The sequence below is a fragment of the Suricata suricatta genome, chromosome 11 (assembly GCF_006229205.1).
Source record: "Suricata suricatta isolate VVHF042 chromosome 11, meerkat_22Aug2017_6uvM2_HiC, whole genome shotgun sequence".
Classification (NCBI taxonomy): Eukaryota; Metazoa; Chordata; class Mammalia; order Carnivora; family Herpestidae; genus Suricata; species Suricata suricatta.
Genome location: NC_043710.1, coordinates 29,061,079 through 29,080,393, shown reverse-complemented (window position 1 = coordinate 29,080,393; position 19,315 = coordinate 29,061,079). Strand labels below are relative to the sequence as shown.

The following is a 19,315-nucleotide window of genomic DNA, read 5'->3' as shown; positions in this document are numbered from 1 at the left end:
AGAAAGAACAGGACTGGAAAAGCAGAAGTCACTGAGCCATGGCTGGAGCAGATGTTCTCAAAGTGGCTGGGGGTGGTAGCATTGACAGAGGGTATAAGGTAAGTGAAGGTTTGGAACAGTAAAAAAAATTCGCTAAAAACCCTGAAGAACTTCATAAATTATGGTACACACTGAGTGTGACTACTAAAGCTAAGAACAATAAGAAATTTCATCAACCTAAAAGGTGTCATGCTGTGAAAGCAAAAGAGTCTACCAGAATGAAAAAAAAAAAAAAAAGCACACTGTGTTATGACTACATAGGGCAAATGTGTGCAAATGGAAATGATATGCAAAAGTGAGAATAGTCACATAACACATAATGTGAATTATGAGTGATGAAACTTTTTCTTAAAACTCTCCTTAATGTTGTAATGTCGTTTCCAATTTTTTTTTTAACAAGGAACCTTCTCATACCACTGATGGACATCCAATTTAGATTGTTCTCCATCCTTTGTCTTATATGTCCATTTAAACTCGGTACTATTAAGCAATGTAATTGCACAAGTGGGACTGAGGCAATATGGAATACAGAAAGAGTGTGTCCTTGTGAGAGGTGACCAGCTAGTATTAAGACCTAGCCCAAAGCTGCTATTTGTAAATTATCAGTGAAAGATATGATGAGGATGAGAACCTCAGTGAAGAGGTGAAGACAACCTTATACAATATGAAAAAGCAACCCAGGGGATTTTGAATCACATCTGGCCTTTAGCCAATTGTTGAGAGATGATGATGATGCTCTAGAAGATGATGACAACTACAACCAATTATTTTGGTTCTTAAAGCTGAGCCATGGGCATGTGTATATGTATTCACACATATATGTGATATATATATATATATAAACATAGATATATAATATATAAATATTCAACAAAGTGATATAGTTCATCAAATTAGAAATTTGAGACAAACTTAAAAAGATGATCATCCCAATTAGTTGTATTAATCAGGCACTTTTCTATGATTGAAATGGACAGAAAAGGAGAATTGTTTTTTATTTTTGTATTATTTTTTGCTAGAACCATGACTGTGATTTATAAATAGAAAACATATTCATTTATGGATATATCATCTAACACTCTGCATAGATCATGCCATAAGGTGAGATAGTGTTATTCATAACCAAAAGATATGGTCTTGGTCTCAGTAAGTCAGAGGTAACTGACTTAGAGAATGTGCTCCAAGGAAGGGCAGCTCATCCATGCCCCATGGAAAATGAGAGTCGAGCCAGGCAACTGACATGAACTGATTCTGGAATTAACTAAGGATGGCATGTTGTGGCCTTTGTTCAATATCTCTTAAACTGGAATTAGCAAGCTCTCCTACCTAAGAGGAATTACAGAAAAATGCCTCAATTCTAAGATTTGCAATTCAGAATATTTGGGATATGCTTTGCTAATCCATTTTTGTCTCTCCTTTCTGGCTGTTTCAGACATAAGAACTGGTTTAGAAAACCACAGATCTCCGTTTCTTTCCCATCAGTCCAAACACCTACTCCCAACAATTCCAAGTTACTACAAGCCATCACTGAATATAAACTTTGGAAGAGATGCACAGTAGCAGACCATTATATAGTGTTTCTACTATACAAACATGATAGCATAAATAACTTCAAAAAGAATAGATAGGTACTGGGGAAATGTAATAAAATAATTCGGAAGTGAAGACTGTATTACCTTTAAAAATTTTTTTTTGACTGAGGGCTGAAGGGGGAGGGGGAGAGGGGAAGGGAGGTGATGGTCATGAAGAAGGGCACTTGTGGGGAAGAGCACTGGGTATTATATGGAAACTGGACAATAAACTATATGAAAAAAATTTTGTGTGTTTACTCATTTTGTGTTTACTCACACAGAGTGTGAGCAGGAGAGGGGCAGAGAGAGAGGGAGACATAGAATCTGAAGCAGGCTCCAGGATCTGAGCTGTCAGCATAGAGCCCAACGTGGGGCTCAAACTCATGGACTGTGAGATCATGACCTGAGTCAAAGACTTAACTGACTGAGCCACCTTTTAGTGTGACCTATTTAACTCTAAGTTTATATAATTAAAAAAATTTTTTAAGTTTATTTATTTTTGAGAGAGAGAGACAGAGAGAGCAAGTGGGGTAGGGGCAGAGAGAGAGGGAGAGAAAAAATCCCAAGCAGGCTCTGCACTGTCAGCACAGAGCCCTATAGGTGGCTTGAACTCACTAACCATAAGATCATGACCTGAGCCAAAACCAAGATTGGGACACCTAACCAAGTGAGCCATCCAGGCACCCCAGTTTATATAATTTTTAATTATGGCTGTATTTAACAATTGGGTCACAAAATTTCTGAAAGTTTAACAATCAGCAATCTCAAACCAGTAGAAGCAAGATTCAGTTTACCAAACCAATTAAATCAAAACCTCTGGAGATGGGGACATTGATTTTTCTTTTTAAAGGTCCCTAGTGATTCTAATATGACAGCCAAGATTGAAAGACCTGTGTTAAAGCCAGAGGATGTGGCTGATATCCAGGTTTCTTGGAATATGGGGAAAGGAATTCATTCCCTGAGAGAAATTGGATGTTCCCAAGGTGAAATTGGGGAGAAAGGAGAGAAGCTGAATACTCCATGGGAAAAGAATGCTAGAGATGGAGGACACCTAAGAGAAGGGAGAGAGAACTCAGATAAGACTAGGGTGACCAACCATCTTGTTTGCCTGGAGCTCAGAGGTTTCCTGGATGTGAAGTTTTCAGTGCTACAACCAGGAAAATTATGGGTATATGAAAGGTGGCATTGGATTTTTCATTTTAATTAGTTTTTACTAATTTAAATTTAAATAGCTACATGTGGCTAATGGGTACTGTATTGGACAGTACAGTGAATCTAACCAAACACAAGAAGATGGCTTCTTTGCATATATACATTTCCTCTTCTGCTTGTTAGTATGGAAAGAATTTTAAAGCATACTAAAATAGAAATATATGAGAGTAGTAGCTGAGATCCTAAAGTTAAATATTTGCTATCAAGGTCATGTGCTAATGTGAATAACTATCACTAATGTGATAAAAATTATTCAGAAACAGGGCCACCACGGTGGCTCAGTCAGTTAAATGTACTACTCTTGTCCTTGGCTAAGGTCATGATCTCATGGTTCATGAGATCGAGCCCTGCATCTGGCTCAGCACTCTAAGTGCAGAGCCTGCGTGGGATTCTCTCTCCCTCTCTCTCTCTCTCTCTCTCTCTCTCTCTCTCTCAAAATAAATAAATAACCTTCAAAAAATTATTCGGAAATATGAAACAAACCTGTGAGGAAAAAACTTTCATTTTTTCCCCAGGACATATGATAGCTGCTGATACAAATGAGTGGGAATAAATGTTCTTAAGGCAACCAGCTCCCTCACCTAGCTCCTCTTAATCAATATTAAGTACTTTGCAAAAATGTTGCAATAGATCTGTAACCACATCAGAAATCTGGAAAAGAACAATGCTACTGGGCTACGGGAATCCTGACCTTGATGTCTTGAAGAGCACTTCCTAAACCTTTAGCTGACGAGTACAGAGTATGGAAAATAAATTATGTTTATTGTGGAACTGCATTTCCCCAAAGGTCAATTTTTGCATGGTAATATTTTCATTCCAAATGCAAACATGTAAATGCCATTTAAAAAAAGTTATAGATAGAAAATAAAACGTTCATAATTACAATATAAAGCTTATATTTGTAGAATAAAACAGAATATTAAGAAAGAATTATAGAGACAAAGTCTGATCAAAATATAATTACTTTGAATATTATCACATTAAAATCTAAATATAAGCAGAAGAAAGTGATGAGTTGTATTGGTTTATTACTTAGATGGAAAAGGCCATCTGTTGAGTTATTCAATTTTTTCTCTTGAAATGTGGGATATGAAATTATAGAACATTAATTTGGCACACTTAACATGGACACTCAATTATGATAAAGACACGTATTGAAATTCCTTAAGCTTTCAGTACCTAATCCACTTTAGAAAAGTATGAGTTATTCTTTTTCTCTTTGAAAGATGCAATAGCAAAACATAGCCCAGGACACTTAGCCATCTTGTCCTGACAAATAACCAATTCACCTTTTTTCCCAGTATATTCTTAAGTATTGATTTTACCAAGTGAACTCAGACATGTGTCACACTTATCCAATACAGATCCTTTTCCTTGGAAATGTAGTTTGAACATCAATCAGTCACCTGGCCTTTCACCTCTAATTCTTATTGCCACTGTCTGTCAATTATTAAAGCCTTGCCTATTTCTCTAAATAACTTATTTTTTTAACTGAAATACATATTGACTCCTGTTAAAAAAATATCTTTATTGGAAAGCTATGCAATGTTCACCTGATTAAATTTCTCCATTAAAATTGCTTTCTCGAGTTGGAAACTACTTACGGTTATAAATCCACTTTTCAAAGGCCTCTAGGTATTTTCTTTTAAAACATACTTCCTGAATGGTAATATTAGCACTTGTAAGCCAAACTCCAGTTTGAGAGAGACAATATTAAAAGAAATTCAAGCTGAGTGGCATTGTTAGAAGGGTCTTCAAATGGTGTAGCGTGTTTTCGTCGCTAGCTAAACCCAGTGAGAGTTACAGAATGACACCCACCTTGAGCTGCAGGCCTCCTGGGATAAGAGTGTTTGCTGGAAGGCTTTTAATGTGTTGGTAGACATAAGAGGAGAATTGCTCCTGCTCAGCCTGTAATTGGGGGCCAAGTTTTGAGAGATGACCTCTGTTGCTTTTGATAGCTGTCTGCAATTCATCAATCAGCCTGCTCACCTGAAGGGGTTAAATTACAAGAGTTGTTAGCAAGAAGTAATTGTTGATGTCACACCTATTAGATTTTTGAGTACCTAGTCTGATGGGAGGAAAAATGACTTCAATACAAGAATTTGAGTATAGATCCATCTTCAAGTAAAGAGGACAGAAAAGATATGCATTCCTCCATCGACTAATTATATTTAGGAGAAAATTATAACCTTTGCATTTCAGGTAGCCATTTACAATTGCTGAATGAAAAATGTCTCTGGATATTAAAAGAAACATGCTCCTGACAAGTTTGCAAAGGACTTCTAAACTGCTTAACAAAATAAAATCTTCCTAAGACTTCAATTAATCCAAAATATGTACCAATGACAATATTTAATTTTATTATATGAACACTGTTATGTAGATTTATATTTTCTCTAATAAACTGGATTCATACACAAACACTAGTTGATATATGGTAGTGACCAAAAGAGATTAAAAGCTTAAATTCACTTTATCTATGACTCTTTAAAGTGGTTAAATTAGACCCATTTAGAATTATGAATGACTCTGAATTCAGAGCATGGTCTTTTTGAAATATTGGGTTAAAAATCACAGCTCTTCCCATTTATTAACTGAGAGACTGATAACAGATAATAAAACTCTCATCTGTAATGATGAATAATACCAGCCTTGCCATGTTAAGAATTAAATGAGAATATAGAATGAAGAACACAATGTCTAATTTACAGTAGATACCTAATGCACATTATATAATTATAGTTCTTTTCAGAATCTAGGTGTTTTCTGCACATCAAGTTTTAGTTGTTTTTTGTTTGTTTGTTTGTTTGTTTGTTTTGGTGTATCCTTCCCATCCCTAACCTACTTCACATAATGCAGATAAAACTTTGAAACTATTTGCTACAAAGAGTCTCCATCTCATTTTAACGTCCATAGTGAAAGATGGGAAATTGTTCTCCAAGAGTCTCCCTCATCCTTTTTCTCTCTCTTTCAACTGAAAATATGGTATTTCCCCCAGTCTGTGCTCCAACCCTGATGTTAACATGATTTCTTTCCCTTCTGCAGAGGATTTGAGAAGTCAATGGAAGCAAGTTTGTATTATTATCCATGTAACTTGAATATTAATTTTTCTATTCTATGTAGTTAGTTTAAGATTATATATGGTTTTCTGTGTGTATATGTATACACACACACACACACACACACACACACACACACACACACACACAAACTTCAATTACATTTAACTTTTTCCAAGAACTTTAGAAGCATTGTGTGCATATGGACAAGCTAATTGAAATGATTCCCATTATTCTTTGGTATTTTATATCTCTTATTTGTCTCTCTGTCACCAATTATCTACTTCTTTTGAAAAAACCTTCTCCTAAATAAAATTTTGGCAAACTTTTTCTCTAAAAGGGACAGATAATATATATTTTTAGGTTCATGGGCCATAGTCTCCATCACAACTATTTGACCCTGAAGTTGTACTTTGAAAGCAGCCACAGACAACATATAAATAAATAGGCCTGACTGTATTCTAATAACACTTTTTCTGAAGTTTATTTATTTTGAGAGACAGAGCATGAGTGGGGAAGGAGCAGAGAGAGAGGGAGAGAGAGAGAATCCCAAGCAGGCTCCACACGGTCCGTGCAGAGCCCGACAGCAGGCTCAAACTCACAAACCTTGAGAGCATGACCTGAGATGAAACCAAGAATCAGATGATAAATTAGCTGAGGCATCTGGGCTCCCCTCCAATAACACTTTATTTAGAAAAACATAGGCTGAATTTAGCCCTACAGCGATAGTTTGCCAACCCTTCTTCCAAATTCATACATTTATTCTCCTACCTTCCCTTTCTTATAAGGAACACTCTGGTCCATGCCCTCACCTCCTCTTCCTCTCCTCCTACTTGAGTTACCAAAACAAGTGAGTTTTGAGTGGTCTACGGAGTGGCCGCTCCACCTCACATTCATCCTGCCACCTCCACCCCACCAAATTAATCTACCTTCAATTAGCATATTGAACCCTCCAGTTACTTCCCCAGATTCCTCAGCATGGTATTCAAGATCAAAGATTTATTTTCTGGAGTAAATTTCCCTGCTTTTCCATAGTATTGTTAACTCTATCACAAAGTTGTAACATTTAAAATATAGAAATGATAAATGATCCAATATTAGTCAGTTTCCAGGCTTTTATTCACTATATTACCCTCCAATATTATCCTCAAAATGATGAATAATAATATGTATCATACCAAAACTGGAGACCAAAACAGGCCAAATGACTTGCTCTTACTCTTATCTGACAAAATTTAAATCCAAGAACCAAAGCCCTTCAATAGAAAGACTCCAGATGCCATTTCTCCAAAGCACTGATCCTCTCTGAACCTAACCCTAGCCCCAGCATCATATGATTCAAAAAGACATACTTTGATATAGTCCTTAAAGTATACTAAGTATCATTTATGTATTATGCTAGTCAGTAATATTGCTCTCTTCGGTTTTATTTACTATATTTTGTACTATAGAAAACCACACACAAAAAAGAATTTCAGGCTTTGATTTGAGAACATTTTTATACATGACTGGTTTTACTGTCACAATCCATAGACTTTCACAGATAGGGGATTTCATGTGACATCAGAAATCAACCAACCATACAATTGATGATGTCATTTGCATTCTAAAGGGCTATTGGTTAGAGCCTTAAAAGTTTCATTTCCTATGAATCCTTTGTTGCTTCAAAAATGTCTCTATCATTTTTGCTATTTCAATTGTTCCATGATTATCTGTTAATGTATATATAATTATACCAAATAATACCAGTTGTTTTAATAAGTTAAAATTATGAGATAAGATATCCTAGCAAAAATTAGTATGTCTTAACCATAGGAGAAAATATATCAAGAATCCTGCCACTGACATTTTGATAAAATTTCCATCCAGTTTTATAAAAAAAACTTTGTTTCTTTACATATTCATAAATGTTTAAAATATCTTCAAAGTGCTACATTTTGTTTTCAGTTATTATGATAACATATTACCCTTAAAGATAACCCTACACATGAAATAACTTATATACCTAAAATTGGGTAAGTAATACAATAATCCTGAATTATTTTACATAATATGATTTTTTTTTCAAATCACAGATGTTGCTAGAAGGGGAAAAGTACTCTTTAAAATTCTTCATCATGAATCTTTTTTTCCTGCAAATCCGTTTTTTTTTCTCTCTCTCTACAAAGGCAATGTGAATAGGGGTAAAAGGAGACAAAACTTGACCTTTTGTGATCCCAGCATTAATGGGTCTGTTCATAATTCAATCTATGTGTGTGTGGGAGCATCCATGTGGAAACATAGAGGCCTGAGAGACATAAAGCCTTTCCCTTTAAACATTATCTGACCCTATCAGTCCCATTCACAAAAGAAGGCTTACGTATGCATATGTTGAAATAATGCACCATCTCATTGTGCAGCAGAAAGCCTACACATTCTACTCTTCATTCTCCGTGGAAATGCAGCACGGAAGTGACACTTGTACAGAATTTGGGAGAGTGACAAATGAGCAGAAGGTAGCAAAAAAAAAAAATGAGTATTTGATGAGGAAAAGACCAAACTTCTGAAAGAATGCAAATGCACACCTGTCTATAAACATACACAGAGGTTTTTGCTTAAAGACCCACATCAGATTGGTCATGTTTTTATGACACATTCATGTAACTCTTGAATTTATTAAATTCTCAAAATGATATAGATTATTTAGATTTAGATTTTAGCACAAAATAGTATTCTGTTCCTAATCATTCTAAAATGTATGCATGTTGAAGTTGTACGTTCTGAACTACACATTCTGTACATTGTACTTTGACTACTATGAATGAGGCTTTGAGGATCTCCTGGCTTTTCTAAGGATGAGTTCAGCTGTTTGGCAGATTGCTAAGTGCCCCTCGGTCTATCTATGTTAGTAAGGAGGACTCCAGAAAACTTTGCACTAAATTATCCCTTGGAATCAGCACAAAGGGCAGTAGCCTCCATGCGAGGAACGAGGAAAGAGGAATGTCATCTTGGCATACAATACATGGGGGGTGGTCTCCAAGCTAGGTCAGTGCTTAAACATAAGGACAAGAAACTTTATAATTTATGACATAATTAAGAAGAACCAGAAAAGGGACAGGGAGACGAAAATAGGTATTTTAAATTGCCTAAAACCTCTTCTTTCTTTCAGGTCCAAGGACACAGTGTTTTCTAGGTTAAAAAGAAACATAGCCCAGACTTGATGAACATGAGAGCCTATGAGAAAAGTTAAATATCTCTTGCTTTAGGAGGATGGGTTGCAGTGTAGCCATCAGAGAACTTGAAGTGTGCACCACCTCTTATTTGTGCCACTTTAAATACTCCCAACTTTTTAATAGTTTCTAGAACCCTTCTGAAATAGAAAGTATCTTGGAAGAAGATTTATCTTGTTTCCAGCCAGAGGGACCGGCCCTTTTGTGTGCTGCTTTTAAGCACATCACAAGAGTCTAACATTCTCACCCACTCATAGAGGAAGGGGCCATTAAATCAGGGATGTTTTAAAAATCTTAATTCCAGTATAGTTAACATATAGTGTTACATTAGCTACAAGTGTATAATACAGTGATTCAACTCAGTGCTCATCAAGAGAAGTGTACTCTTATTCACCTTCACCTAAAATAAAGATATTTGTAATGTCTTTCTAAGGCTATGTTGATGGCAACAAGAATAACGTCAACTACACCTTTTTGGAAGCAATAAGAATGTGCCTCACAGGCCTGTAACTATAGGAGCATAATGAACCAGGAGTTCCAGATACTGTGCTCTGAAATCCATCACCAGGTTGATACCAATGGCTGAATATACTGAGGCAGGTCCAACTCAGGGAGTCACAGCACTCCTCTCAAGGACAGCTCTAGGTCAAGGACACACCATCAGCTTCACCAAACCTTCCTAAGAGTGCACCGCTGTCTGAGATGTTTCCATCCAGTCTTTCCCTTCCTCTCTCCTTCACTTGTGTTCAAGCCTGCATTTCAGTCTAAGAGGTCTCCCAGCCTTAGCCAGAGCTGTCCCCATTCTCTCTCAAAGGCATTTCTTGTATTACAATACATACATATCTAATCCTATCTTGGTATTTACTTTTCAGAGAACTTGAAATAACTTTTGAACCAACAATAATATATTACATGCATATTTCTAATAAACCATTTCCAAAAATTAGTTTAACATACATCACCTCAAAGTAGTCTTATGATGCATACATTATTATTTCCAGTTTCCATGTGGAAAAACTACATGAAATAATATAAGATTTTAAGTTAAGACTATAAGCAGCAGAGATCTAAATATCATTTTGAAATATGTCTAGAAATATAATCTTTTTGTATAAAATAAACTGTGGGCAAAATAAATTTTGAAGCAATTCTCCGCCTCCAATTTTTTATTTCTCTTCACCGTCATGATTTCACATTGTTGTATAGGAATTAGGGTCAAAACTTGACGTCACTTACTTTTTCTAAGCAAACACTAGAAATTACACATCATGATTAATCACTTTCAAAGTAATAACATAGAAGTTATCCCCATAGCATACAGAATATATTTAAAGACTATGACATACACACCCACCCACATACACTCACAAAACACAAAAAATATATTCCCTTTCCTGCATATTTGATTTTTTAAGCAAACAAAAGGCATTTGAAACCATAGCTAATCAAACAAATATATGATCAAATAAGGTACTATACAGGAAGAACACTGAAGTATGTAGGTATTAAATAGACATTAAGAGTATAATAAAAAAGAAATAACAAAAAAACATAAATACTGTTGGATTTTCCAGAAAGGATAATATGCATTTCCAGTGTTGCTAACAAGGTGGCATTTGAAATGATATGTTTACATAATGATTATTTTCCTGGGCACTTCAAGTTTTTGGTTCCATTGAAATTATAGTTTGCATAAAATATGAAAAAACAAAATAATTACAATATTTAAAAGGCAGAAAATACCTAAATGTTCATTCTTTCAGCTTATTTTATATTTAATCTCTAAAAGTAATTTGTTATTATATTATGTTATATTATATTAGATATAACTTTAATGCTACTAAATAAGCTAGAGATATTTATTTGCAATTCTTAAGGTTTACCATATCAAAATACATGATAGATTCACTTTAAATTACTGTGAAAATGTAATAAAACCCTCCAACTATGATAGAAACATTTCTAAATAAATAGAGAATAATATTTTAAAATTTATAATTAAAAATCTAGAATTTTACCTTGTTAAAATTAAGTAGAATGAGTGAGAACCATAACTTAAATCTATATAATTGTTATTTGTTACATCTAGAAACTATTCAAGTTGAATTTTTCTTATGAAATATTCTCTACTAAAATTACCAATCTATGCTTACCATATAGTCTTTATAACTGGACATATATAAATCCCAAATATTAATATAGTCTCTAATTTGAAGACTTGAACTCTCTGAGGAAAATGTGGGGCATTGTACCTGTTCATTTTTTGTAAAATACATAGTTAGCAGGACAGATGCAATCACAATGATAAAATATTAAAACCCCACAACTTGGATAGATTTCTTTGCCAAAATGTCAAAAGAGAATGATATGAAAATTTAATTTTCAAATATTCACATTACTTTATTCTTTAAGTTATGATTTTATTTACTGACAGTGGTACATGGGAATTAGCAAATTCATGATCTCTGCTCAGAAAGATTAAATGGTTTTACATTCCAGGAAACGACATGAAAATTATTTCCCCCTTTTGTCTAACACCAATTTTGTATTATTATTTCATTTATGAGATATGCTGTCAACTTCACAGCATGAGCTTTGGAGAGAAGGTGGTTTGCTTTAATAGTTCTTCATTATAATATTGCCTACAGAATCTTATGATTAGCTCACTTAAGCTTGACATTTGTAAACTACACTTTTTTCCTTGCTAGGAGATAACACTGTTAGCATTTCTAAAATTCAGAACAATAATTCCATTCCTAGAAAGTCAGAAAACAAAAATAAGATTTAATACTGAATCAAAGTTTAATAAAATTTTAATCTCTTCCCTATGTTAGTATGTGTTATAATTTCCAGATTCAACTTACATGTAATAATTTCCTAATTTAGGATTTTTAGGAGCAAGTTGTCAGAAGTATTTTCAGAAAATTACAATATTTTCTTTCAAGCATATAATTATTTTTCAAGCTGCCTAGATCAATAAAGTACTTCCAGTTTTGACCATTTTTTTCCATTTTGTTGCTATCAGATAACTATAGCTGTTTCACTATCAGACTCAAGTAAAATATGTCTTAATTTAAAAATAAGCACTCATTATAGTTTTGTAATACAGCTTAAAAAGTCTCTTACTTCTTCTTGTGCCTTATGGCGTTCCTTTGCTGTTAGTGAAAGAATTACTTTTTCAGTAATTTTCTCTTTCTGTTCTTCTACAGCCAGGTTCAACTAGGAAAAAAAATAAATAAATTGCATGAAAATAGGCACCTACTGACACTTAACTGCAACATTTAGTCAAACAACCAATTTAGCATAATCACGGAAGGTAATTTCAAACTAATTTGGCCCATACTTATATGAAAATGAATTCCATTTAGATTAAATTGAAAGTTCATTATTATATTTAAACCATTTAACACTGAATCTTTCACATCCATCTTTCTTGTTTTTAAGTTTACTAAAATATGATTTGGGAGAAGATCCTTAATTGCAGACATTTGTTGAATACTTTTTAAAAGTATTTTATCAAAATGAGCATAGCATTTTTTAAATTAGGCTGATCATTTCCTATTAAAATTTTTCATTAGTGTAGGGAATAAACTGGCTGCTTTTACATCAGAATAAAAATTCAGGAATGTAAACTGAAAGCTAATATCAATTCAAACACTCTAGAACAGTTCAAAATGATACATAGTATTCCATGACAAAAAATAATGTATCTTAAATACCTGAACAGTTACCTCCAAACTGATCCACTTATAAAGACAGATAAAGGTCTACTATTGCCGCTAACCCACATGTTATGAAAAGGTGAATGTGTTTATTCTGTATTTCCTTATAAATAATCGCCATTGAAACAGAATGCTATTTTCATTGAAAGGAAAAAGCTGAACTCACACAATAAATAATATTCACTCTGCAAATTGGTATTAATAGAAAGAAAGAAACAGCCTAATACTAAACCTTCTGAATTGGAATATTTAGCAATTCTCAAGCAATGGACTTGCCATGTTGTATCTCCTTGCTGAGGATTAAGAATGAATAATGAGCATGTTTTTATTTTGTTTTGCTTGTTTTTGTTAATATTGTTGCTTTAAATCGTGTTTCTCAGTTGTATGCCTGAAAAATAATGTTTGAATTAACATGAATCTTTAATCCGTATCCTGCCTAAAGACCCATATACTTGAGATAAAATAAGGTAGGGATCAATAATACCATTTCCTCAATCTAGTTACGGATATATGCTATAAGAATAGTATCAAACCTGTGAACTCTTCATCCACTGATAGATAGGCGATACAGCTCAGTATATCATAGATTCTGTCTTGGTAGAGGGTATAAAGCCCAGGAATCTTTAGGTGATTCTGATGAACACCCTTGGTAGGGAGTTGACAAACATTTCTGCAAAGGGCCATAGACTAAATACTTTAGGCTTGGGCAGTAGGGCATACAGTCTCTGTTGCAATTACTTAACTCTGCCCTCAAAGCGTGAAATACACAACACATAAGGGAATGAATCTAGCTAGGACTCAATAAAACTTAAAAAACAAACAAATAAGTGGCAGGCTGAATTTGATCAGCAGGCAACATTTGATGATCTCTGTCCTAGACTGAGAACCTCTAAAAACAAGTTTATTAAAAAAATAATCATCAGGGGCGCCTGGGTGGCTCAGTTGGTTAAGCGTCCAACTTCGGCTCAAGTAATGATCTCAAGGTTCGTGGGTTCGAGCCCCGTGTCAGGCTCTGTGCTGACAGCTAGCTCAGAGCCTGGACCCTGCTTTGGATTCTGCGTCTCCCTCTCTCTCCCCTGCTTGCGCTGTCTCTCTCTGTCTCTCAAAAATAAATAAAAAATACTTTAAAAATAATCATCATGTAATATATCACATGATGACTATAGTTAACAATGCTGAATGGTATGTTAACTACTAGTTAAAAGAGTAGATTCTAAGAGTTCTCATCACAAGGAAAAAACACAGTGCTTTTCGTGTGTGTGTGTGTGTGTGTGTGTGTGTGCGCGCGCGCACGCGTGTGTGCCTAAATGAGATGATGGATGTTAACTAAACTTTTTGTGGTAATCATTTCACAATACATATGAAAGTCAAGTCATTATGTTGCATACCTTAAACTTATACAGTGCTCTAAGTCAATTATATCTCAATTAAATTGGAAAAAAATCATTATGTGAAACTATTCTTAGGCTCACTTTCCCCAAAGAATATTTTTTCCTGTACTGAAGTAATATAAAAATCATAATATTTTTTAAAAAGTCAAATGTCTACGTCATAGAAGTCTGTGTTAGAGGTGGCACAATACAGTTGTGTCGAGTCTCTATGGCTATTTCTTTACGGGGGGATTCTCATCTCAGACGGAGATGGGTGAAGGAGCGGGACTGGGAAATATTCACCAAGCTCATCCCATTTTTTACAAAATTAATTTCCAAATGCACAAACATCCAGAGCAGATCTTTCTTGCAGAGAAGCAAAACATAACAAAAACAGAGCTACTAAACTCTTTGGTGCCACAGCAGTAAGTCAGATTTTAATGAGGCTTCCCAGGGCCTGACATTTAGAACTGCTTCCACATAACTCTTTAAAAGGTAGAAATTCTCTACCTGTGAAAGCACCACAATTAGAAAAACCACTTCCATTCTAATATTCAACTTCTAAAAAATCACTATATCAATCTACATAAGCTGAAGACTAAACATATCAACATTATTGGAAAACATCATATGCATACCAAATAAAGAATCAAGTAAGATATTGAGAAACAATAGTTAACAAAATATAAAGATACATACATGGGCCTTTTCTGGAAACAGACCAGCCATTCCAAAAGATATTTTAATACAATCACTTAGAGAAAATTATTGAAAGTAAAAAGTCAAATTCCGAGAGTGCATTTTCACCATGAGTTATTAGTAATATGCAATGCTGCGATGCCTGGGTGGCTCAGTCGGTTAAGCATCTGGCTCTTGATTTTGGCTCAGGTCATGATCTCATGGTTCATGTGTTCAAACCCACATTGGGCTCTGTGCTGACAGTGGGAAGCCTGTTTGGGATTCTCTCTCTCCCTCTCCCTGCACCTCCCCTGCTCATGCTCTCTCTCTCTTTCTCTCAAAATAAACAAAATCTTTAAAATATTTAAAAAAGTAATATGCAGTGTTAATAGCATCTTTTCTTCAAGCCCCATGTGATGACATCATAGGATTTTTCTCTCCTGTCACTTTGGAGAAGATCTTGTTTCTTCATTATGACAAAACTGTGTGTTTTTTATTTACTGTTCTCATCTAAAATGTATGAAATAACTTTTGTCAATGGGTTCAAAATTTCTGAGACTAATTTGCCATATATAAAGGAGGTAAAAATTTCAAATTAAAAATAAAAAACAGGGTATTGTCCTAAGTGAAATAAGTCTGAGAAAGACAAATACAATATGATCTAATTTATATGTTTAGTCTTAACCTCCACTCCCCAAAAACATATCGAGCTCATAGATAGAACAGATTGCTGATTGCCAGGGGCAGATGTAGAAAGTGGATGAAACAAGTAAAGGATGTCAAATGGTACAAATTTCCAGCTCTAAAATAAATGTCATGGTTATATAATGTATAGTATGAGAACTATAGGTAATAATACTTCAGTGCATATTTGGTGAGTAAATTTTTAAAATTCTCATTATACACACAGAAAATTGTAATGTTGTATGGTGACAGATGTTAACTAAACTTATTGTGGTGACATTTTGCAATATATATAAATATCAAATCATTATGTCATACACCTGGAACTAATATAATGTTATATGTCAATTATAGCTCAACAACAACAAAAAAAGACAATGGCTAAAATTTGTATGTAACTATGAAAACACAAATCTCTACCAAACAAGGGAGTAAGAAAGAGTCCCTTAGTTCTAGCAGTATCTTATTCTTTTTAAATGTAAGAAACACCCGTAAATACTCATTGTGTATGTCAAAATCTAAAGCTAAATAGGAAGGTTACATTTACCCTTTTTTGCCAGTTCTTGTTGCTAAGATTTTAAAAATATGTAACAAATATTAGCTATCCAAAATTAGGTTAAAGTTGGTCTCACTAAGATTAGTGGTAACCAGACTAGAACAATGAAAAGACTAGTGAGAGACAATAGCAGAAATGGAAAAAACGAGAAACATAATGCCTCTGTCAAATAAAACTGAACAGAAAATGCTTCAAAAAATCCTCTGTTTAGAGAAAAAAGATTTAAAAAGTAAGTTCCTTCAGTCTGTTCAGAATTAAGAAAAAAATCCACAGAACTATACCTGAGGCAACAGGGTTCATGAAATGATTTCCAATGACCATTACCTTTCTGACTATATCTATTTTACATAAAACTATTAATGCTAAGGTAGTAGGCAGTAAACTTTCCCTAAAGCCCCAAAGGGTCATAGTCTGGTAATATATAGTTCTATATAACATATATAGCTTATTGTGCCTATACTAAAAAAAATGCTCTTAATTTGAGGAATTCTTCAAACATTTGCTGACTCAGGAAGCTCAACTGTGGACATCCTAGAGAGGACAACAGACTCAAGACCTCCTACTGAAGAAATACAGACAGAACAGCAGTGAATCTTTTGTGTGTGTCATTAACAGTACATGGCTTTTGTTTTTTTAACTTCTCCCCCAAATATTTTAAAGTATGTTTATAAAAATCATAAAGATTAATGTGTAAAAATTTTAATGTGACAGTAAGATCAAATAAAATATATTTTATAGAAGAAAATAACTTTAAATAAACTCTAGAGTTCAATTATTAGTAGCTTTTTTAAAACGTACAGTAATCAAACAAGCTAGTATGTTGTCTACTTAACTTCATATTAACTTTCCAGATAGGTGCTAACCAAAGAGCCAGCCACACTCTCAGTGCTCTGAACTGTAGTTCTGCATGTACTTTTCTCTATATTCAGAAGAACAGCTAGTGATTCAGTTGTGAGGTAGATGATATGTATTGTGAATAACGTACTTAATAAAGCAGCGTAACCCAACAAGAAAACTGAATCTATCTTCCTATCAAAAATCTAACTTTTGGGCTCAAAAATTGATTTAATAAATTATTTGTTCCAAACTTTATATGCAGATCAATATAGGCAATACAGTCTAGCATAAACAACAAGACAATCAGCCTTCATATATATTGACAAGTTTCCCAATGGTCTGTTAATATACAAAAGACTAGGACAAATTACTTATTTATATATACAAAACATGGTTATAAAGGCCAGCTGCAGGTATTTTTTTGGAAAGTGCATTTTAATAAGGTCCTATTCATTTAGGGAACAAATGGGGAAGAAGTAGTTTGCACTACAGAGTTTAGCGCAAAAGCTTTCTCTTTTTCTAACCACGAAATCAATCATTTGTCCAGACTGTGGGAGTCAGAGTTAGTTACTGAAAAGAGCTCCGTATATAAACAAGTCAATAACTCATTGTGTGTTATTGTCGAGCTGAAGAAGTCGGCTTTCAAAAAGCTGCCCCTGCTTCTCTCGGAATGAATGTCACTGTATTCAGAGACTGGGAGAGAGCCTTTGTTTCCAGCCATTGCTGGCTGCCATTTATGTATGGGAACAGGAGGGTGGCTGCTGCAAGTGTGGGGGAGCCACTATGTGGTGTCATGGATGTCCAGGAAAAACTGAATTTTGTCAGCCTAAGTCATTTGTGTCTGAAAATGCCTTAACAGAACTGATACAGAGTGGCCATACACACAAAAATATTCAGTTAAGCATAAAATGATAATGAGTCTGAATCATTTTACATTGAATCAGGCCAATGTTTTTGGTTCCCTACTTGTCAACAAAGATATAGGCAATGGTCTGAAAAGTTCAAAAGTACAAAATTTAACTGGTAAACAGGTCAATATGTCAAATGAACCCTATCTGTTTGGGCCATTAATATTAAGGGCAATTCTTAGAACTCTCAAAGTGTGTGTGTGTGTGTGTGTGTGTGTGTGTGTGTGAACTTCTCTAAGGCATGAATTTAAGTGTTCAACACTTGTGATAAGTTAAGGAAATTTGATTCACTTTTTACTTAAAAGTTTAATACCGTTTAGAATTGAACTGAATGTAAAATTCATAAAATTCATAAGATATATTACCATAATCTTATTTATTTTATCTTAATATTTATTAAAAACCTACTAATTTATTTAAAATCAAACTAGGATCTGTGAAGAAGCAGCAGACCAAGATTCAAGATTTATAATTAGATTGAGCAAATAAAAAATACATGTAGATCTGTTTAATAAATGGTCCTCATTTAAGGCCAGGGGGGAGATGGTCTCTGAAATCTTTAAGCAAAAGTTTAGCTCTTAATTAGGTAAAGTCAGAAATGTAGGTAAAGAAAGATCTGGGGTCTGAATGCAACTGATCCCATTTCATCTCACAATTTAGAAAGCCATGGCATTAAATAATATAATACGCTTCCACATGCAACAACTGTGCTAGACATTTGCTACGTACAAATTGGTTAATAGCAAAGGGAGATATAATTGAGGAGACAATGAAAACAACAGGAAGTGAGAAATGATGGATGCATAATGTAGATCATAATTAATTGTCAAATGGAGGTATAAACAATACAATCTACAAGTACAAAAGACAAAAAATATTATTTAAGGTGGAGATGGGTAGTATCTAGCTAGGAAAAGAAGTAATATGGAAGAATATTATTAATAAATATTAATTAATGCTACTAACTAGTAATTGATTACATGATAAAATTTGTTCTAAACACAATTAGTAAAGTGGTCTGACATGGTTTTGGGAGAGAGAGGAGAGAATACAGCTGAGCCTTGAAGGAAAAACAGAAGGCTTAGCTGATTCAAGCAAGTCAGCCGAAGGCAACGGTCTGACTGGAAGGAAGCTTTCATACTGGGAAACAAAAATTAATAAGGCTAGTGCAACCCCAAACATAATCTATTTCTGAATTTAATTATAAAGTGGAGTATATGTGTAAAATGTTAGTGCTGTAAGGAGGATATAGGAATACTAACATAATTCAGGTCTTAGCTTTGCCTTGGTTCGGTCCCATCTTCTGAAGCTATATACACTTAGCTCAGGTCCAGTCTTAGGCATCCTTAACTAACTCCCGATCTGGCCTCTACTGCTAACAAGGCTGTCTCACTTAAGTTCCTTCTCTAAAAAAAATTAAAGAGCATCACTTCTAGACTTGGGAAGAAGCAGAATCCTTCATTCAAAACT

General features: G+C 34.3%; 1 protein-coding gene across 1 annotated transcript in view; it reads right to left on the bottom strand.

Moving 5' to 3' along the window:
• DCDC1 (doublecortin domain containing 1) overlaps positions 1-19,315 on the bottom strand; it is a 400,051-nt gene that overhangs the window by 240,930 nt on the left and 139,806 nt on the right. Inside the window, exons 10-11 of the mRNA XM_029915553.1 lie at positions 12,217-12,309; positions 4,641-4,811 (exon numbers count right to left, since the gene is read on the bottom strand). Coding sequence (XP_029771413.1) covers positions 4,641-4,811; positions 12,217-12,309 — 264 coding nt within the window. The remainder of the gene's footprint in view (positions 1-4,640; positions 4,812-12,216; positions 12,310-19,315) is intronic.